The 23132-nt window shown below is 37.9% G+C and overlaps 2 protein-coding genes across 2 annotated transcripts; one reads left to right on the forward strand and one right to left on the reverse strand.

Annotated features, from left to right (window-relative positions):
- Positions 1 to 359: 359 nt before the first annotated feature.
- Positions 360 to 933, reverse strand: LOC147943435 (uncharacterized). The gene is made up of 2 exons (XM_087512237.1): positions 799 to 933; positions 360 to 641 (listed from the first exon to the last, which is right to left on the reverse strand). Exons 1-2 carry the CDS (start codon positions 931 to 933, stop codon positions 360 to 362), a joined length of 417 nt encoding a protein of 138 aa, XP_087368363.1.
- Positions 934 to 5049: 4116 nt separating this feature from the next.
- Positions 5050 to 19264, forward strand: LOC104789060 (receptor like protein 24-like). The gene is made up of 3 exons (XM_087449665.1): positions 5050 to 5408; positions 14284 to 14420; positions 19158 to 19264. The coding sequence occupies exons 1-3, from the start codon at positions 5050 to 5052 to the stop codon at positions 19262 to 19264; spliced, it is 603 nt and encodes a 200-aa protein (XP_087305791.1).
- The last annotated feature ends 3868 nt before the right edge of the window (positions 19265 to 23132 follow it).

Below are 23132 nucleotides of genomic sequence, written 5' to 3' on the forward strand. Positions count from 1 at the left end.
TGTAAATAAAATCTTCCTTATAATCATCATGTCCTGATCTCCAACATCACTGTCATCATCAGAGTCTTCAAAGATTGTGCAATCTGTTTCATATTGATCATGAAAAGTAATGTTTTTCTTTTGATCTGAACCATATCGAGTACAGTACTTAAATAACATATGAATATTATCACTTTGTGTGACGTCCACATGTTTCTTATTATTTTCCACCCCTTTGATTTCCTCTTTTTGTTGTAATTCTCTAAAATTACATATGATTTCGCCAACATTTACAACCTCACCAATAATGTCTGTATAAAATTTTAATTAGTTCAAATATAAAGAATTACAAATAATATTTGAGATTAAATTTAAAATAACTAAAATAATCCCTCACCGACTAAGTAATCTTCACATTGGGTACCATCATGAATGAGTTTGAAATCGACGAAATCATAGAAATCTTCCCCTCCAACAATTGAATTATCTCTGATCTTGGTATTGTACAAAATAACAATTTTGTAACGATGTGTAGTAGCTAAACATGAACCATTCTGTTCAACAACCTTAAAGTCTTCGAAATCAAGCCAATCACCAACCTTGAACTTTGAGACAAAACGATCATAAACATCTCCACGAAATGAGCATTGGACCTTTACACCCTAGTAAAACATAGTATTATTAATTATCGCATAATACGATTTTATATGTCTTAACAATATTTTTAAAACCTTGTAATTTTTAACTTTCAGGTATAATTGCATATAAGCTTGTTGTTTGAAATATATAATGTGCTTATAATTAAAATAAAGTAAATACCTTAACATCAGTTAAAACCATCTCCAAACTTGGACCTTTCTCTTCCCACAGACACAAAACCTTCACACGAATTTTCCATTCATATTTTGAAGAGTTCAAACGCGAAACATCATCGAAAAGGCTATACCTAACCATAGTTTTTTGCTTTTTTTTTTTTGATATTTGTTTTCTTCTTTGATTTAAGTTAAAATCAAAAGAGTCGAATAGACGTATATATATATGCAATTTTATATATTCACAATTTACATTTTTTTTATCGAAAGTGATATGTTTAAATTTGTGTTTAGCAATTCATTTAACTAATCTGTATAGATCTCCAGTCATTAATATCTTTATATTTCCCTTTATTTTAGAGATAAATAGTAATCTTCTTAATGTTTATCATTACGGCTTTTAATGCGTATTTACATTTTATTTTTTTAAATAAATCGTGATCTTACACTATATTCTATTCTGTTTTAAATATAGAATATCTCTTAAGATTATCCACCCTACTTTACATAATGTAAAATAACAACATTAGATTTTTCTAACAATAATCTTCAAAATTTTGAACATAATAATTATCACATTAAGAATATTAGCTATCTTTATGTCATTTCATTATTTTTTCCATATTTAAATAATAATCAAGAACTTTAGTAACTGGTCGATTAGATATCATAACATTCATCATACTATTCTCTAAATATCATGCTTATCTTCTCATCACGCCTGAATATGAGCTACGACACCAAGTATTATTCTTCTATATGCAGATTATTTTCATTAATTAACAATATTATTCAAAATTTTAAACATAATATTAAATGCTTTTTGTTTTCTTAATAATAGTTATGAATATAGCATTTCATTGTTTTATTTAGTTCTTATATAATCATCAAGAACCTTGGTATCCGGTCGTTTGTATTGTTTATAATTGTATTTCACGATTATTATATTTGATCATCATTTATAAAGTACAATTTTTTATTATTAAAATAAATAGTCATTGGAATATTTCTATTTCATAAAATATTCATCCATCTAAAACAATATCAATAAAAATACGATTATAAGATCTCATAACATTCATCCTACTATTCTCTAAATTTCGTCTTCCTCCTCTCTTCACGCCTGGATTTTTTCAACGACACCAATCATATCTTCTTCCAAAGCGCTTTCTATTTTTAAAATAATATTTGAAGATAATTACCGTGTAGTTTAAATGGAAAGGAAACGACTCTGATTTTTTGCGATCAATAGCTTCTTTGCAGATATTAACAAAAATAGGGTTACAATCAAAATTTACGGAAAAACGCTAGTAAAATGTTTCATTAAAATTTTAGTATCAGGATGACTTTTAAACACATATTGTTTCCGTGTTAATACCAAATAATAAAATTATTAACAAACATTAGAAGATGATCCAAACAAAGAATTAGTGTCAAAACCGCCTTTTAACATAGAATTACTACCGAACAATAGCCGAAAGACGTTGTATTGCTGACTCTGCATCTCTAATCTGTTGTTTAGTCACACTAAATGATGTTATATCCGAGAAAATAAGAGTAATTAATTTAAAACAATAAAAAAATAATTTATTTAAAAATATACCATAACTTCTGGGATTTTATTAGCACCATTCACAGTCTTTCTATAATAATAGTCAGTAACTACAAATGTTAATATGATTTTCTGAATCAAATATATATATAAATAATTTTCCTTTAAAATGTAAAATAATACCTGTTTTTCACCATACGATCATTGGTAGATTCATCTAAACAATGTTTAAATTTAATTAAATCATTAGAAATATATTAATAAAAGGAATTTTAAATTTAGTAACATACCTTTTAGCATGGATGAAGATGCAGAATTCAAATAAGAAATTTCGATAGTCCTCGCCACCTCCACCTATTCATTTATATTTATTTATTAGAGCCACAAACACATGAATAAAATTTAAGAACGATGATAGAGTAGTTTACTATTAAAATTACCAAACATCTCTCATAAATATGATCATCTTCGGAAGCTTTCCTGCAACTATAGAAATAAGCCTTTCTATTTAGCATCATCAAACTATAAAGAATAAAGTTTTAAGTATTCACAAATAAAAGACCTAGATCTCTTGTGCGGGAACATAGAACAAAGATCACGACCATTTACTAACTCACCTGAAACATAAGAATTAGTATAATCGTTTTTACAAAACGTTTAATAAATCAAAATAATATAAGAAGTAATGAAACCATACACAAAGTTTTGGTAATGCTCGAACCTGCGTTCCAAACAAATACTACAGAAAGAGGACATGAATCATTAGAACACGAACACGAATACGAAGAACCATATAAGGGATCATCAAAACTATAATACATATATAATTTGAAGAACATGGGAGAAAATTAGGGTTTTCTCTGTTTTAAAGATTTCGGATTTTGGAGAATGATTAGGGTTGTACCTATATATATATTAGTTAACAACCTATAATAGGGTTTCGAATAGGTCGGTATATTTTGGTTGGCTTTTTTATAAAGCCCATTATTTTAGGTTTTAGCGTTTTAAAATTTATAAAATCATGTTTTAACGATTATATAGATTAGATATTTAATAATTTAGACTTTTAATAATTTTCTAAATTAATTTGAAGGGTACAAACGTCCAGTTTGGATTCTCATTAATGGCAAATTAGTAATCTTAAATCTGAGGATGAATGTGGTGCGTTTCAGCAACCTAAATAGAGAACAAAAGCTTGTCCGAAAATTTTTCAGGGGTATTTTTCATTAAGGGCAAGAAAGGTCAAATTTTGTGAGATTGGCTGTGAGCCCTCTCGACTTCTCCTTTAATATATTAGATAAAAAATGTTTAGTTTAAGATTAGTGATAAAGACATGTGTCACAAATATAGAGCGCCAACTGTTGCATTGGCAGGCAAAGTTAGAAAAAAACCTTCTCATATTATATAAGATTTGGGCATTTTTGTATTCTAGTAATGAAATTTTTAGAGTGGTGACTAGAAATTTTTTAGTTCAAGAATAAAAAATCATCATGCATTGAGATTCTCATGCTTGACTCAGGGAAGGAAAGAGGTGTGTAAAGAAAAAGTGTCAATGCAAAAGTCTCTGTTCTTGAAATTTGACCAAATCTTCTCCAATTCCACAAACACGATTAATCCCATATTCTTTAATGTTTATACCACTACCAAAATTAAAGATAGGCTGTGTTTTCTTTAGTCCACCCATTAACAAAATTAATGCCATTTCACTGTAAGGCCACAATTTCTAAAACCTAATACAATGGTATAAGGAATTTCAGTGAGGAAATAGAGTTTCAACAAAAATATAGCTAAATATATGCGGTACGTGCTTTATAAGCTGTGTATGATGATCTTCTTGTCTTTGATCATTTTAAAAAAATTATTTGATGCCAAAGTTTTATTTATCAGTTCATGTCTCACAAGTCACAACGAAGTATAATATTGCTCTGTTCTATTTCCGTTTGCAACAAGGATTACGAATGATTAAAGTTACCTTTCTGTTATGATTCAGAAATGAATCCAATAGTATCTGCTAAAGTATTTTCAAACTGATGATGTTATACGTTAGAAAAATAAACTAATTTAGGCGCACTTTTCTCCTTCCCACACAAATACTTCACTTAGCTTTAACTGATTCCAACTCAACTTGTGTTTCTGTCACATAGCACCAATGAAAAACCACATGTATCTTTGTTTATACCAATCTTCTCTCTCACAATTTTTTATCAAGCAAACTCATTCTTCTTATCTAATTTTCATGACAACCATGTCAGAATCGCATCTGCGTTTGTATTTTCTCTCGGCTCTCGCTACTCTTACTCTGTTTTGTCTCCCCTTCAAGCTTCTTCATATTATAATAATTCTATTGTTGGTCTTGTTGCTTGTCGCCCCCGCCAGATTCACGCTTTTACGCAGTTCAAGAACGAGTTTGATACTCTTAATTGCAACCATAGTGACTACTCTAATGGAGTCTTGTGCAATAACTCTACGGGTGAGGTCACAAAGATACGGCTCAACGTCCTCTCGGATTTCCCGAGCTGCGGATATTTGGGATAGCTGATAATAAGTTTACTGGAAGCTTGCCACCAAGATACTTTATCAATTGGAAAGCATCATCACTCACCATGAATGAGTATGGGGGTCTATATATAGTATATGATAAAAATTCTTTTGGTAAAGTTCACTATACCTATGGATGCTATAGATTTGCAATACAAAGGTCTATCTATGGAGCAAGAGAGGGTCCTTACTTCCTACGCCGCCATTGATTTCTCTGGGAACAGACTTGAAGGACAGATTCCTGAATCTATCGGTCTCTTGGAGGCATTGATTGCACTCAACTTATCGAACAACGCCTTCACAGGCCATATTCCTCTGTCTTTCGCCAATCTTATGAAACTCGAGTCACTTAATATGTCAAGGAATACTCTCTCTAAAACTATCCCCAATGGAATAGGGAGCCTCTCATTTTTGGCGTACATAAACGTGTCTCACAACCAACTCAAGGGTGAAATACCACAAGGACCACAAATTATTGGGCAATCTAAATCTTCCTTTGAAGGGAATTGTAATGACCCTCACCAAGGGTAAAAATCCCAAAATAAAAATTCAAGGAAATGACTCGGGAAGGACTTAAAAAGAAAGAAGATGTAAAACAAAGAAGAACGACTAGAAGAAGTCCGAGAAAATATTTGTGAGTCGGAGAATGGCCGAGCCAAGATTGGAGTTACCGGAGGTACGATCGAGGCCTTAAGATCGATCAAAAAAAAAATTAACGGTTTATGTGGAAACGGCATTCGCGGAAGAATCGGGTAAATACCGAGGAAGGAAACCGAGACGTCCAAGAGATATCCGGGTAATGTCCGAGAAAAGATCAAGATGACCAAGGAAAATCAAGAAGTTCGAGGATGGTCGACAAAATTAACCGAGAGTGCCGAGAAAATTGTCCGAGACGTATCGTCGAAGCATCCGAGACATGCTGCTGAGCGAGACTGATAGCATCCGAAGGTGTTGCGCGATGACCGAGAAAAGTCGAGTTTTTGCCGGAGGAATCAAGAGATCGTTTTCTCTTGTAAAATCGACTATGTAAAGATGGAGAAGTGGAGAATTAAATTAATCAAAGGAGAGGTCGTGGAGGATTAATTTATTCAAGAAAAGTTAGTGGAATTAGTGGAATAATTAAATAAATCAAGAAGAGTTAGTGGGAGTTAGTGGAGGATTAAAGAAATCAAATGGAGTTAGTGGAGTTTAGTGGCCAAGTGTTGAAGTTAAACACAACCAAGTGTTTAAACACATGCACTAGGAAGAAAAAATTGTGCTTCATGCATTGGCTATCTCCACCGCCCAAGTTCTCTATAAATAGAGCTTCACTTCTCTCATTTTCGCACAAGACATAAAGGGGTAAGGAGAGAAAATTGAGAGAAAAGGTGAGCGAGAGAGAAAAGAAAGAAAAATGGGCGAGTTCGCAAGAGAGAAGAAGAGAGGGAGATCGTCGAGAAATATTACTTGCGCCGAGAGAAAAATGAGGGAGAGATCATCGAGAAAAGACAGAGTTCCTGTCGAAGAAGCCATCGAGAATAGACGGCGATCGTGTCAAGAGAGATCATCGATAAAAGAAGGCGGTTTTCGATTGAAGAAGATCGAGATTAGATGCGTTTTGTGATCGAAGATAACCGAGAGCGAGAAGCGGTTTACGGTTGAATAAAGCTGAGAAAGAGATGGAGTTGATGTCGAGCCGAGAAAGGAAGTTGGTGGCGGATCAAAAGCAGACGAAGAAGCGGGAAGCTGTTTGACGCAAAGAGAGAGGAAATTGTCTTATCGAGTGGTGCGGTGAAGTCTGGTAATCATCGACGCGTGAAAAGGTGAGTTCTGCGGTAATGCATGTAGGATAGATGCATGTAAAAATCGGTTTAAATTGGATGCATGCGTAATATGGTAGGATTCATACTAGTGAAATGTTTAAATGCACATCTAACATGAATCACCATGCGAATGAATTTTGATGCATTTTAAGTAAGATGGAACACTTAAAATTTGGTTAAGAGGATTGCATGCATGTTTAACTTGGTAAAGTTCATTTGAAATATTATCGCATAAATTCGTGTGAGGTTAGATTAAATGCTTAAACGAATTTTAAAGGATTTAAATGGTTAACTCAAATGAACTTGCATGCTTAATTGGACTAAGATGATTTAAGAGTTTAAATCAAATGGCCTTGCATGCGTAATTTGGACTTAAGGATTCAAAGCGGTTAAATCAAATTGGTTGCATGCATATTAGAACTTGTTGCATTAATTTTGCTTAAGGTGCTTAATTTGATTGCATGCATGTAGAATAATCTTACATTGCTTGAATTGTATTTCTTGTTGTTTGTTGATTATTGCATGTCGTATTCTTGCTTGATTTCATGCATGTTTGCTTGATTAGCATTGCTTGAATTATTGTGTATTTTATTTTAGCTTAGTCTCTTGAATTTGTTTCTCGAGTCTTAGCTAGAATAGTAAAGTCGATCTCTGTTTCAAAAGCGGTTGTCACGCGTGAGTTCCCGACGACCACTCACGCGGGACACTGTCACGGCTAGCTAGCTACTAGCGTGACCGCTACATGACGATGTAGCATAATTGCGGGCTCATTGCTGGTGACCTTTGTGGTCTCGGCATGGGGGACGGTATGGAACGAAACAGATTATCGAGGGCCCTTAGGTGAAAAGAGTCTAGGGTATTCCAAGCGATCCTTGTAGTATTCTAGATGTCTTTGTTTGGTTGATAGGCGAAGGAGTCTAGGGTATTTCAAGTGTCCCTTGTTTTATTCTAGATTGTCCTTGCGAGTCGCGTATGAGTCAAGAGTCTAAAGTGTTCTTTAGTCGTCTTGTAATGCGTATAGCGAGTCTAGATCGTTGAGTCGAGTCGTCTTGATCTAACCTTTCTTGCTTGTTTGTGGTTTAAATTGCTTCCGCTATTGTTTTCGTTGAGTTGCTTTGATTACTTGCTAGTTTGTTTTACTTGCTTGTTTTCTTTGCTTGTCGGGTAGTCGGGTTGGGGAAAGTAGAATCCTGTTTAGGAGAAAGGGGTACCCAGGCTCACTGAGTAGATTACTCATGATATTATTTTGTCTTGCAGGGAAACCTAAGTGAGTCTAGAGCCGGAGCGGGGGCGTTACAAAGGTGGTATCAGAGCGGTGTTTTTGAACCCGCGAGCACTTGTGCATTTCAAGGTTTTATCGAGTAAATGTGTCGCAAAAACACAAAACTTTTATCCGATTGTTTGCTTGTCTAGTTTTAAGTTGAACCTTAGAGTGGACTAAGCATCTTACCATGTTTCTTGTGGGTTTTAGATGTCTTCAGGTGATTCAGGTCGCGGGGATGGTTCAGGAGATGAGGGGCCGAGACATGAGGATTGTGGGCATCACAATGGGTTCTTGTCGACGGAATCAGAAAACAGCCAAGGGCCAAATGATTCGAATGATTGGGATGAGGACGGGGTGTTTGACGCTGATGACACCAACTTGTCTATTGAGACCGATCCGTCCGAGTGTTTAGAGGAAACGGAGGAGTTGGAAGCTGATTAAGATGACCAGACAATTGTGTTGGAGATTGGAGAGCCAAGTCGTCTTCAAGTGCGAATGGATGCGCAAGGAAAGTTTGAGACTATTCCTGTTGGAGATTATGGAGACGCGGAGGTGGAGCTCGCCGACAAGTTACAGAAGTTGCTGTTGGATCTTGTGGAGGATCAGGACAAGGATATCAGTCCTGAGAATTATATGAGGGAGTACCCGGAGGTAATTGATAAAATCCTGGATTTCTTGACAGATGTGTACTTGCCGGAAGAAGAAGGAGCTGCGAGTGGTGCAAGAGTTGTACCCGAGACCGGAGGCCCTAGTGGAGAGCAACCTGCAGAGGAGAGGCCAGAGATGGTTGCGAGGATCCTTCTCATGCTGAATGAGATGCGTTCACCGGAGAGAGCGGACGAAGGCGATGGGGAAGTCGTTGTACCGGAGGCCAAGAGAGAAGAGAATCCAGCCGATGGAGACTCTAGGATCAGGGAACCCACGATGAAGAGAGAACGGTGTGTGGAGGTGATTGATCTATTGTCGAGTGATGATGAAGGGATTCCAACTTTTGTAGTGGAGCCAATGGATGACCAAGACCCGATACCAAGAGATCAAGACCAAGAAGCTGATGCGAGAATGGAGCATGGAGAGGATGCAAGATCGAGAGCTAGTACGAGTCGAGTTGCGAGAGACCAAGGAGGACCAAGTCATGTTGTGAGAGAACAAGGTGAACCAAGTCAAGTGAGACCAGACCCTGTGGAGCCGAACCAGATGGTGCTGAGGCGCGACAGCCCTATTCGAGCCATACCATTGCGAATGGTGTTATCGCGGCAAGAAGAGGAACCGATAGACCCAGATTTGGAGAAGATTGCTAGGATGTATGAGTTAAGGAATTTGAACCGAGAGCGAGTAAGACTGGAGATAGGAGAGAGTAGTTCGAGTTTGAAGAGGCCGAGGATGTCGTATCACAAGTTTCAGGCAAGAGAGCAGCCAGAGACGCGGCTAGTGACCTTTCAACCGAGAGGCAGGCTGAGAGTGAGAGCCACTGCTAGGAAAAGGGTGGTTTATCCGAACCAAGTCCATATGAGGAACCAGCCTTATTGCAAGCTGTGCGAGGGCATTGGACATTGGACAAGGCATTGTTGGAGGATGGAGTTGAGGCGCATGTGTGACCCGACGAACGTGGAGTGCGAGTGGTGCGGGATGCGAGGGAACTTTGCCTATCGCTGCCCAAACCCGGATCTTATGCGATATACAAGGCCGTGTGATACGTGTGGGATGCCGGGACATCTCAACAATCATTGTTGGAGGACCAAACCACAACATCTGCCATTCCCAGAGCGTGTTGGGTGTACTGAGTGTGGAAGCGTGGAACATTACACTTACAACTGCCCATATCGAGCTGTGCGAGAGACAATGATCTCATCTAGTCAACGTGTGGAGACGGGGGAGAACCCGATAGGACGAGTTGAACGAGTGGAAGAGAACCCGACGAACCAAGCTGGAACCTCGATGTCTGCTGCCTCTACCTCAACCGAGTCTCCCGCTGAACCGCCACCTGATGAGCCAGCTAGGGAGTGCATGAGCATGTGCGAAGCGTGTACTAGGCTCAGGAACCAGTAGGACTCTGGGGAGTAAGGGAAGTTCTTTTTGGGGTGTATGTGTAAGGATTGGATAGTATTCTTTTTGTTGTTGTTTCTAGACCTAACCTTTATTGTGTTTGTCTAGGATCCGAACCCTTAGAATTATCGGCTAATTGGTGTAGAACCTTTGTATCTTTTGGAAAAGTACTTTGCGTTCTTTAGCCGTGTTTGTGTTGTTTGTTTGCTATTTAACTACTTACTAATCTTTGCTTGTTTGAATTACTTGCTTTGATTGTTGCTTGAGTTTTATAGGATGCATAGTTAATTATTTGCATAATTAACTCTCACGCAATCGATGAGGATTCACGTAATGCGCCACAAAACGCGATCAGACAAAAGAGAAGAAGCTCAGGAAAGTCCAAGAGAGTTCGATCAGGACAGGGCAGCCGGTTCGGGTTAAGAATCAAAAGAAGGAGAAGAGAAAAGAAGAAGAATGATGGAGAAGGTTGAGGCAAACTCAAAGAAATCGAAAGAACGAAAGAGTAGTGCAAATAATTGACAGTGGAAAATTAAAAAGGTCAAACCAGACATGACCAAAGAGGTGCGGAAAATAGTGTGTGGACCAAGGAGTAGGACAAAGAGGATGCAAGAAGATAATGCATAAAAGAAGAAAATGGTCTGCGAATAGATAAAGAAGGTGCAAGAAAATAATAGACGGCAACGGAGAAGCATTATTATGCTAAGAGGCGAGAGTCGAGAGAAGTTACCAAATCCAATTTCATTGGTATGGAAGTTGAAGAAGGAATTCAAAGTAATTTTAAGAGAAGCTATACGAAGCCGAAGAAATCGAAGGAGGGTGAAACCTTAAGGCATGTAAGGATAAAGGAGTCGGAGGAACCAGAGAAGCAAAGTATTGTTGCTAACGAAGGAGAAAATACAAGTTGTATGAGGAGCATATCAAGATGATGGGGGTGAATCAAGATGTAAATTGGAGGAGGAGAGAAGAGTCAGGAACAAGCTGAAGAAAGAGAAGCATTGAGTCAAAGAAGTTAAGTGGTGGACAAGTCATGGTGCAACAAGGCAAAAGCCTTAGTATTTGAAAATCGTAAAGATTATGAGGAGCCAAGTGAATGCTGGAGATGAGTAAGCTTTTCAAAAACATCGCCAACGGTGGTATAAGTGTGAAGTGAGATTATGGAGACGAAACTACCAAGGAAAGGGAGGTTCCAATAAAGATATTGACGTGATAGTAATTGCAAGGCAATGGCATTTAAGATAAGGAGTAACGACATCACAAGGAGAGAAGGAGAAGGCGTGAGAATTCGGGGACGAATTCTTATAAGGGGGGGAGAATGTAATGGCCCTCACCAAGGGTAAAAATCCCAAAATAAAAATTCAAGGAAATGACTCGGGAAGGACTTAATAAGAAAGAAGATGTAAAACAAAGAAGAACGACCAGAAGAAGTCCGAGAAAATATTCGTGAGTCGGAGAATGGCCGAGCCAAGACTGGAGTGACCGGAGGTACGATCGAGGTCTTAAGATCGATAAAAAAAATTAACGGTTTATGCAGAAACGGCATCTGTGGAAGAGTCGGGTAAATACCAAGGAAGAAAACCGAGACGTCCAAGAGATATCCGGGTAATGTCCGAGAAAATATGAAGATGACCGAGGAAAATCAAGAAGTTCGAGGATGGTCGACAAAATTAACCGAGAGTGCCGAGAAAATTGTCTGAGACGTATCGTCGAAGCATCCGAGACATGCTGCTGAGCGAGACCGATAGCATCCGAAGGTGTTGCGTGATGACCGAAAAAGTTGAGTTTTTGCCGGAGGAATCAAGAGATCGTTTTCTCTTGTAAAATCGACTATGTAAAGATGGAGAAGTGGAGAATTAAATTAATCAAAGGAGAGGTCGTGGAGGATTAATTTATTCAAGAAAAATTAGTGGAATTAGTGGAATAATTAAATAAATCAAGAAGAGTTAGTGGGAGTTAGTGGAGGATTAAAGAAATCAAATGGAGTTAGTGGAGTTTAGTGGCCAAGTGTTGAAGTTAAACACAACCAAGTGTTTAAACACATGCACTAAGAAGAAAAAATTGTGCTTCATACATTGGCTATCTCCACCGCCCAAGTTCTCTATAAATAGAGCTTCACTTCTCTCATTTTCGCACAAGACATAAAGGGGTAAGGAGAGAAAATTGAGAGAAAAGGTGAGCGAGAGAGAAAAGAAAGAAAAATGGGCAAGTTCGCAAGAGAGAAGAAGAGAGGGAGATCGTCGAGAAATATTACTTGCGCCGAGAGAAAAATGAGGTAGAGATCATCGAGAAAAGACGGAGTTCCTGTCGAAGAAGCCATCGAGAATAGACGGCGATCGTGTCAAGAGAGATCATTGATAAAAGAAGGCGATTTCGATCGAAGAAGATAGATATCAAGACGCGTTTTGTGATCGAAGATAACCGAGAGCGAGACGCGGTTTACGGTTGAGTAAAGCCGAGAAAGAGACAGAGTTGATGTCGAGCCGAGAAAGGAAGTTGGTGGCAGATCAAAAGCAGACGAAGAAGCGGGAAGCTGTTTGACGCGAAGAGAGAGGAAATTGTCTTATCGAGTGGTGCGGTGAAGTCTGGTAATCATCGACGCGTGAAAAGGTGAGTTCTGCGGTAATGCATGTAGGATAGATGCATGTAAAAATCGGTTTAAATTGGATGCATGCGTAATATGGTAGGATTCATACTAGTGAAATGTTTAAATGCACATCTAACATGAATCACCATGCGAATGAATTTTGATGCATTTTAAGTAAGATGGAACACTTAAAATTTGGTTCAGAGGATTGCATGCATGTTTAACTTGGTAAAGTTCATTTGAAATATTATCGCATAAATTCGTGTGAGGTTAGTTTAAATGCTTAAACGAATTTTAAAGGATTTAAATGGTTAACTCAAATGAACTTGCATGCTTAATTGGACTAAGATGATTTAAGAGTTTAAATCAAATGGCCTTGCATGCGTAATTTGGACTTAAGGATTCAAAACGATTAAATCAAATTGGTTGCATGCATATTAGAACTTGTTGCATTAATTTTGCTTAAGTTGCTTAATTTGATTGCATTAATGTAGAAGAATCTTAAGTTGCTTGAATTGTATTTCTTGTTGCTTGTTGATTATTGCATGTCGTATTCTTGCTTGATTTCATGCATGTTTTCTTGATTATCATTGCTTGAATTATTGTGTGTTTTATTTTAGCTTAGTCTCTTGAATTTGTTTCTCGAGTCTTAGCTAGAATAGTAAAGTCGATCTCTGTTCCAAAAGCAGTTGTCACGCATGAGTTCCTGACGACCACTCACGCGGGACACTGTCACGACTAGCTAGCTACTAGCGTGACCGCTACATGACGATGTAGCATAATTGCGGGCTCATTGCTGGTGACCTTTGTGGTCTCGGCATGGGGGACAGTATGGAACGGAACAGATTATCGAGGGCCCTTAGGTGAAAAGAGTCTAGGGTATTCCAAGCGATCCTTGTAGTATTCTAGATGTCTTTGTTTGGTTGATAGGCGAAGGAGTCTAGGGTATTTCAAGTGTCCCTTGTTTTATTCTAGATTGTCCTTGCGAGTCGCGTATGAGTCAAGAGTCTAAAGTGTTCTTTAGTCGTCTTGTAATGCGTATAGCGAGTCTAGATCGTTGAGTCGAGTCGTCTTGATCTAACCTTTCTCGCTTGTTTGTGGTTTAAATTGCTTCCGCTATTGTTTTCGTTGCGTTGCTTTGATTACTTGCTAGTTTGTTTTACTTGCTTGTTTTCTTTGCTTGCCGGGTAGTCGGGTTGGGGAAAGTTGAATCCTGTTTAGGAGAAAGGGGTACCCAGGCTCACTGAGTAATCTTAGATTACTCATGATATTATTTTGTCTTGCAGGGAAGCCTAAGTGAGTCTAGAGCCGGAGCAAACATTGGGGTACCAGATAGGGTTTTCTTGTGTTCTTTGTAAAACCCTATATTTTTATAAACGATTATGTAAATTACCCGACTATTTTTATATATTGCTTTAATGATTTATTTACAATGTAATATTTTGTTAAAGTAATATATTCGGTTTTCGGGAAAACATGGCAAGTTGCAAATGATACTCGGCCTTGTCCGGGCTAACACAACGCACCAGGCCGCAAGGGTTGCAAAGCCTAAGTAACCTCGGTTGCGGGTGGAGTTGTGCCAGGGGGACCGGTCGGGAAGTCTGCAGCTTTCATCCCTCGACCGAATCATGTCGGTGCAATTTCGCAAGTAACGTTCCGTGGCTGTCCGATGGCCTTCGTGGTCATAGAACGGTTCGGGGGCGTTACAGGATTGCTGGTCTTTGTGGTCTTACTTTGGAGGAGACTTGCTTTGGGAGTATTACTAATACGCCACCAACAGAACAGCCTAAAGAAGAAAACGAGGAAGAGGAACAAGTGCTGAGCTGGAAAGCAGTGGCCATAGGATATGGACTTTTTGTAAACAAAGACTTAAAGAACACAAGAAATTAAAAGAATCACTCTCTTTTATTGATCTTTAGGAAACTCTCTCAAAACCTAAAGCTTATTCTTGTTCTCTCTAAAACCTCCTAAGTTATGCCACACATTGGCATCTCCTTATATAGAGAACTCCAAACACCAAAACCTATTCCTATTAGACTTTGTATATATTTAGATAACTCCTAAATATAACATGTCATTATCCTAATCCTTTAGAACCACAACTTGGTAGGATTAGGATTCCTTATGACTCAAGCTTTCTTCAAGCTTAAGTCAACAATCTCCCTCCTAAGCTTGAAGTCATTCTCCTCCAAGTCTTGAACTCCAATTAGCTCCCTCATTTCCTTGAATTTTATTCTTCCTAAAGCCTTAGTCAAAATGTCAGCCTTTTGCTCATGTCCAGGGACATGTTCAACCTCTATTTGACCATTCTCCACACACTCTCTTATAAAGTGATACCTTGTGTGGATATGCTTGCTCCTACCATGAAAGACCGGATTCTTTGTCAAGGCAGTTGCTGATTTGTTGTCAACTCTAATTGTGACTTTCTCACTAGACACGCCTGTAACTTCTTCGTGTAAGTCTTGAAGCCATATAGCCTGTCGAGCTGCTTCTGTTTCGGCCATAAACTCGGCCTCGCAAGACAAAAATGCCACGGTATCTTGCTTTTGTGAACACCACGTGATTGGGCTTCCTCCAAGATAAAACAATATGACCGGTGGTGCTTCTTCCATCATCTGGATCTACATTAAGACTACTGTCACTATAGCCTATCAACCTTGGCACTTTTGTATCGGATCGTGTAAACACCAATCCATAATTCGTAGTACCCTGCAAATAACGCAACACCTCCTTCATCGCAGCACCATGAGAGACTTTAGGGGTCTGCATATACTTTCTTAGCACTCCTACACAGTACATTAAGTCCGGTCGAGTGTGGAGTAGATATCGAAGGCATCCAACATTTTTCCTAAAGCTTGTAGCATCAATATCCTCTTCCTCCTCTGCTTTTGCTAGCTTTAAATCGGACTCCATCGGCGTGAGAGTTCGATTGCAGTCTTTCATGCCCGCTTGCTGTAGTATTTTCTTAGCATATCGTTGTTGAGTTAGTATTATCCCACCTTCAAACTGACACACTTCGATACCTAAGTAATAGGTTAGCCTTCCTAGATAACTCGTGTCAAACTTGGTCGCCATCTCTGTTTTAAACTCATTTATAACATGACTGCTTGTTCTAGACACAAACAAATCATCTACATATACTGCAACAACAAGTAGATTCCCTTTTACTTCTTTGCGATAGATTGATGGTTCTCTAAAGCACTTTTTAAACTGCAACTCAACCAGAGTCTGATTTAACTTGTTGTTCCATGCTCTCGGGGCCTGTCTTAATCCATATAAAGCCTTGTTGAGTTTGTAAACCTTGTCCTCACTCCCTTTCACCTCAAAGCCTTCTGGTTGTGTAACATAAACTGTTTCTCTTAACTCACCATGTAAGAACGCAGTCTTAACATCAAGGTGATGGATCTCCCAACCGTTAGAAGCTGCTAGGTTAAGCAATAATCTTATAGTTTCTATCCTAGCCACTGGAGCAAATACCCCGTCGAAGTCGACTCCATACTGTTGAACATAACCTTTTGCCACTAAGCGTGCCTTGTATTTGTTGATAGTCCCATCTGAGTTCCTCTTGAGTTTAAATATCCATTTTAGACCTATGGGTTTAACTCCCGCTGGTAGGTCTACAAGGTTCCATACTTCATTTTTCTTGATCGATAGCAGCTCATCCTCACAAGCACATATCCATTCTTTAGTCTCTCTTGCTTCATAGTCTAGTCTCATTGTTCAAACACATGAGCAGGAATTCTCCTTCTTCTTCAGCTAACAAGACATAATCTTGTAGATACTTTGGTTTTACTACCTGCCGTGTTGTTCGTCGTAGCACTGGTTGCTCTTGATTCTGCATCTCTTCAATTTCTTGGTCACTTAGAGAACCATCTGATACATTATCTTCGTTTTCCTCATTGTTTTCCTAATTTCGTTCCATGTTATCACCATGAACTCCAACAGAGTCTTCTTCGTCCTCTTGTTGAATGCCTCGGTTTCCAAAATCACCAAATACAACACTGAAACTTCCACTATGCTCTGTGTTTTGACTGTTAGTGCTCCAATTCCATCCCTTTGTCTCATCAAACACCACATCCCTGCTTACAATTATTCTCTGAGTATGTTGTTCTAGGAGTCTATAGGCCTGAGAGCCATGTTCTGTCCCGAGATGAACTGTGTTCTTTGATCTATCATCGAGTTTTCGGAGATGAGGTTTGTCCACCATGGCTTATCCAATGCAGCCAAATACTCGGAGGTGATCAATATTTGGCCTCTTGTTTCGCAGTGCCTCATATGGTGTTTTGTTTTCAAGCGATCTTGTTGCAATTCTGTTCAACAAGTAGGTTGAATGTCTGATTGCTTCACCCCAAAGATAGTTTGGTATCTTCATATGTTTCATGATGCTTCTTGTCATCTCTAGCAATGTCCTGTTTCTCCTTTCAACCACTCCATTCTGTTGTCGAGTGTATGGAGCTGTGAGATGTCTCTTGATTCCAAATCTTTCACAAAACGAGTTGAACTCATGAGACACAAATTCTCTCCCTCTATCTGTTCTGAAAGTTTGTATCGTAGCCCCTGTTTCTTGTTCCACATGTTGTTTAAATATCTTAAGCTTCTCGAAAGCTTCACTTTTTTCTTTGAGTAGGATTGTCCACATATATCGTGAATGATCATCTATGAGGACAAAAATACATTTGTTACCGGCAGCAGAATTTGGTGAGATGGGTCCGCATAGATCACCGTGAATGAGCTCTAACACCGTATCTGCTCTGTACGAAGTAGCTTTGGGGAGCACCCTACGTGTTTGTTTTCCAAGCAAGCATGATGAACACACCTCAGAGTTAACAATGAACCGTGGTAATCCTTGAGTTAGCTTGTTCTGCATCATTGACTTCAGAGTCTCAGAGTTTATATGTCCCAACCTTGCATGCCACTTACTTGATTCACTCATAGTCTTAGTGAATAAGCATGTAGTGTTCTTTATTCCCATGATCACCTTGTATAGCCTGTTCTTGGACCTCTCAGATTGAACAAGTAACTTTCCTTGTTGATCATGCATTGTTACATGTTTTCCTCTTATCCTTATGTCACATCCTGCTTCTGCTGCTTGTCCGAGACTGATGATGTTATTCTTGAGCTCCGGAATAAAGTATACATCTAACATTCTTCTTGGTTCTCCATTAATGTCTATGAACGAGATAGTTCTTTTTCCTTTGATGTCAATCCTGGAATCATCACCAAATCTTACCTTTCCTGTGATGGTCTCATCAATATTCTCGAAATATCGCTTATCACCTGTCATGTGGTTACTGGCTCTGTTGTCAAGGTACCACACATTCTCTCCGCTTAGCTTTGTTTCGAATTAGCTGTGTTTTCAGTGTTTCTCATTCAAATAAGCAACCTCGTGTATCATAAAGGCATCTACATCTTGTGTTTCACTATTGTTATCATCTTCATGAATCTCTTGTAATTTCAACAAACGGTCTGGACAGCTTGAGGCGTAGTGACCAGCTTGTAAGTCTCTTCCACCATTAGACCTTCCACGACCTCTTCCTCTAAAACCAAAACGTCCTCCTCATCCTCTGTTTTGAAAATCTCCACTGTAGTCACGGTTTTGTTGAGCTTCCAGGGTTGCATACATTAGCTTGTTTTGATCTTCCTGTATTGCCTCCTCCTTAGAGATTCTCTCCTCATATGCTTTCATTCGACCAACAATTTCTTCAAAGCTGGTCTTGTTAAGATCAAGAACTTGTTCTAACGATGCCACCATGTGAATAAACTTCGACCGAGGAAGACACTTGAGAAATTTCTTCATGATCTTGGATTCCTCAATGCTTTCTCCGAGTGCTGCGACCTTTGAAGATATTTCAGATAGTTTCCAGCAAGATCATCAACTTTATCTGTATCCTTCATTCTAAGTCGATCGAATTCAGACATTAAGGTCTGCAACCTTGCTTCCTTGACTCGCTCGGCTCCGACGTACCGTGCTTGAATTGCGTCCCACACCTTTTACCGTGTCTAGTTCTCCGACTTGTAGGATGAGAGATTCTGGGATTGATTGAAACAACAGAGCTGTCACCATATTATTCATGTCATTGTCATCACCAGGAGCTTCAATGATCGGCCAGACTTTATGTATTTTGAGGAGGATCCACATCTTCATAGACCAAACAGTGTAGTTTGTCGAATTCAACATTGGACACTTGAGGGAAGAAGAACCTCCTCCATCGATTGGTTTTATTGCAGTAGCTTCAACAATTTCTCCCGTAGGTTTGATATCTCCCATCGCTCTGATACCAAATATTGTAAACAAAGACTTAAAGAAAACAAGAAATTAAAAGAATCACTCTCTTTTATTGATCTTTAGGAAACTCTCTCAAAACCTAAAGCTTATTCTTGTTCTCTCTAAAACCTATTAAGTTATGCCACACATTGGCATCTCCTAATATAGATAACTCCAAACACCAAAACCTATTCCTATTAAACTTTGCATATATTTAGATAACTCCTAAATATAACATGTCATTATCCTAATCCTTTAGAACCACAACTTGGTAGGATTAGGATTCCTTATGACTCAAGCTTTCTTCAAGCTTAAGTCATGGACCTGGAGTGTTGGTTGGATTGGCAATAGCACAACTCATTGCTTCATACAAGCCCGAGTGGCTTGCAAAGATAATTGGTCCGACTAAGCGCAGAAGCCGTTAGAACTGTTTCAGTTTGAGTTTGATCCTATAATGTTGGTTAAGTAATTGTTGATGTGTTGAAGCATTTCCTTGTGTTTGTTGTGAAATCTTTATCTAATGCTTGTGTCATTTATTTTTCTATGGAGTTAAAAATGAAAAAAAAAGAATGGTTCAGTCTCTGGAGTCATCATTTGCTTTTGACATACGTTTTGTCGAGATTTAAATCAACTTCACCGTTCATCTCTTCTTTAAACAACAATCTCTTACCAACTTTTACTCAACGGTTTCTAATTAACATCCTTCAACAATCTCATATATACCAACTTTTACATTCACATTCTGTTCTGCTTCAGATTTTTTCTTCCCATAGAATTTGTGAGTGTTGTTTTGGGCTGGCATAAAAAATCCAGTTTAATGATCTTTTGTTAACTAAACCATAACATGATCACTTTACCATGCACGTCACCAACCTAGTTGGCCGGAGACTCAACATTAGATTTTAGATTACAAATTTAAGGAACAAGGTCTTCACCACGAGCACAAAGACCTAGTCTTATATATGCATACCCACCAACAGCTTGATTAATTCTGAAAAATTAAAGGTTCTATTTGAAAGAGTTTGATCATCACGATTTTATCTCATACTCTGATCAAACTTATGAAATGATCATGCAAAGACTTGTTAAAACGAGATTAGCTAAATTTTATGAGTAGAAAATATGGTAACATTACAAGAAAACACGCCTATTGCGATGAAAAGATTCCTCGTTAATCCCTCGCAAAACGATAATAGTAAGAGATTTGCGAGAGAAGTGAATTCCTCGAAATACGCATCTCGCAAATTTAAAAAACGTTGCACATCCCTCGCAAATCTTGCGACGGATATTTTCTCTCGCAAATTGCGATGTACATTATTTCTGGCAAATATCTTGCAATATATGCCATACTAAATCCCTCTCTGTTTTGCAAGACTTTTGCGAAAATTTTTGTCGTTGCAATATATGAACAATATCATAAACCACGTGATATGTACTCCTCGCAAATTGGTAGCAATTTTGCGATATTGATATCCATCGCAAATCCATAGCATAAAAGTGCTACGGATTTTGGCTTTTTTTTTTTGTTTATTTTGATATTTACATTTCTAAAAACAATATTATTATAAAGAAAATATACTCAAAATCGAAAATAAAAGTCAAACATAAATATAAGTAGAACTTAAATTTTTTTCATTACAAACAAAAAATTGTCTTAAACATAAGAAACCACACGGTTTCTAAACCAACTAATTAAGAGGATTGTGATACAGAGGGAACTCTGGTTCCTGTTCCGTGACCGTGCCCATGGCTGTGCCTGTGTCGTCTTCTGTCTTAGGTATGGTTGGATTGCAGCCATGTTAAATACTTGTTGGGGTTCTGCTTCCAAACTTAGCAGCAAACTCGGGATCCTTCTCAGTAAGGTAGTCAAAGTATGCATCATAGCTATACATTCTTTGTGCATTTTCTTGTATTTGAGTGGCTTGAGTTGCAAGAGAAGCTTCAACGACAGCAAGCTTCTGAGCAAGAAAAATGATGCAATCCTAAAAATATGATTCACATACATGGAACAAATTACAAAGTAGTTTCTAGAAGGCAACCAATGCATGTATATATCAAGAAAGTGTCTAGCTAGATAAAAAGAACCCATCTCCATCAATGATGAATTGATAAATTATCTCTTGATTGATTTGTGTAATTAATTTTATTTACTTTGTATTTATGTTGATGATTTGTAAATGGAGCCTATACAAGCTCATTTTTTATTCATTGTAAATGGAAACAGTTTTTTGGAAAATAAAGAGAGAGTTTCTCACTTTTAAAGCTTATGCTTTGTTTTGCTTGTTTATTTTAGTTGTGAATCAATGTCTCTTGTGTGGATTGGTTGAGAAAAAGGTTTGTGGAATCTTTATCTTTGTGTGTGATTCACATTGTAACACCCCGGTCTTTGGAGAGGTTTAAAAGAATTGATTTGACCACCTATGTCACCAAAGTGCACTTATCTTTTCGGTCAAGGGTTCTGAGAGAACTCCAAAGTTAAGCTTTTTTGAGCTGGAGTAGTTTTAGGATGGGTGACTTTTCGGGAAGTGATTTTCGGAACTGTGCGAGTGAGGACAAAACAAAGAAAAAAATCATGTGGTGATTTGTAGGGACGGTAAACAAGTCTTTAAAGCCGGACGTAACAAACCGACCGTCAGATATGGATGGGCTCAAGGACCTAGTGAGAGGACGTGAGGTCCATTAAAGAAGGTGGACCCAAGAACTGAGAACGAACATGGGCTCACTGAGAAATGGCGGTCGGGGCGTTACACACATAGATATTGATTTGTGTTCTTATCACAAAGTCATTCTGCAACTTTGTGTGGCGAACTTCGATCCATTCAAGTCTACCGACAAGGTGGATACATTCATTTAAAACGTGTTTTGTAACTACTTCAAATATCCATCGCAATAACCTCGTAAATTTACTATGAAAATATTTATCGCACATCAGTCGCAAATTTTTGATACTTTTGCGACGGATGGCCCCCTCGTTGCAATTTTGAGGGATTACTTCCTCACATATTTGCAATGGTTTTGCAAGATTTTATTTTTTCCTCGCAAACTCCTCGCAAAAGCATCCCAAATTTGTGAGGGGTATCTTCCATCGTCATAGGCGCGTTTTCTTGCAGTGTAAAACGGGATAGTATTTGGTTACTTTTGGAAACATTCAAAACGGCAAACTTATATATGTACCATGATTGATGGTGAGTTGGTGACTATATAACATTGTATATTTTAACAACGTTCAAAAATGTATCAATAGATGAATGTCTAATCCAAAAACTTAGTCTCTAAAATTGTAACACCTTGAAACAAATTGTTGTATCACATAATTTTTTTTTTTTAACAATTCAATAGTTAAACTTAAAATTTATGAGTATATAAACTTAAAACTTGATAAGTAAATTTATGGTTATAGTTGATACAGGTATAGTGTTAATCACAATAAAATCAAACTCATAGAAGCAGTCTCCCATTCAAAATTTAAATATTACCATGTTAATACCATGGACTATGAGCTTATAGTCCTCATGTTGTCAAACCAACTGTATTTCTTCTCATTTTTGTTCCTTGCGTTCTGAAATCTTAAAAATTACGAGTATCCATAGGTTAATCTTTACCAATTTCCCATCTTTACTTTTGTCCTCTTAAAATTTGTTTGTATTAAGGCCCCGTAGACTATGGGCCATGTTATCCGATGATACACTTTTAGGGTCAATAGTCAATACTAATTGGAATTTTCTGCCCTATAATTTGTGGTAGCATCTTTATGGGAAATCTTTCATAATTCATTCAATAAATAAATTTGAAACAACCATTTTCTCTGACTTTACATTCCTTGTTACATTTTAGATCGATCATCGATCATCACCGTAAATCTTTTGTTCGGTGTAATGATCTTTTGTTAACTAAACCTTAAGTGATCACTTTGCCGGTTCACCAGCTTTGAAGTTTGTATAATCTGCAAACAAATTAAAATAATGCCATTTCTTATTTGTAATACACTAAGAGCTATAGACGTCTCCAATCTACAAACGTATTACATGTGTTTGTCGTTATGCTAAGTTTCTTTCTGTAATTTTGTACATATGTGAGAATTTCCAAATTGATATGATTCCAGTCCCAAGTTATACGTTAGAAATTTTAACTATCATGATTCATGGACTTCTCTACATGACTTCTCCAAGCCCGAATACAAAGACTTCAGTTATTAGGTGTAACTTCGTCCAAGTCAAGTTGTCCTGCCTCCTATGCAAAACCACATATCTCTATTTATAAATACCAAACTCCCCTCTCACTTTTCTTAAACCA

This window comes from Camelina sativa, chromosome 5 (assembly GCF_030686135.1).
Source record: "Camelina sativa cultivar CO46 ecotype springtype chromosome 5, ASM3068613v1".
In the NCBI taxonomy this organism is placed as follows: Eukaryota; Viridiplantae; Streptophyta; class Magnoliopsida; order Brassicales; family Brassicaceae; genus Camelina; species Camelina sativa.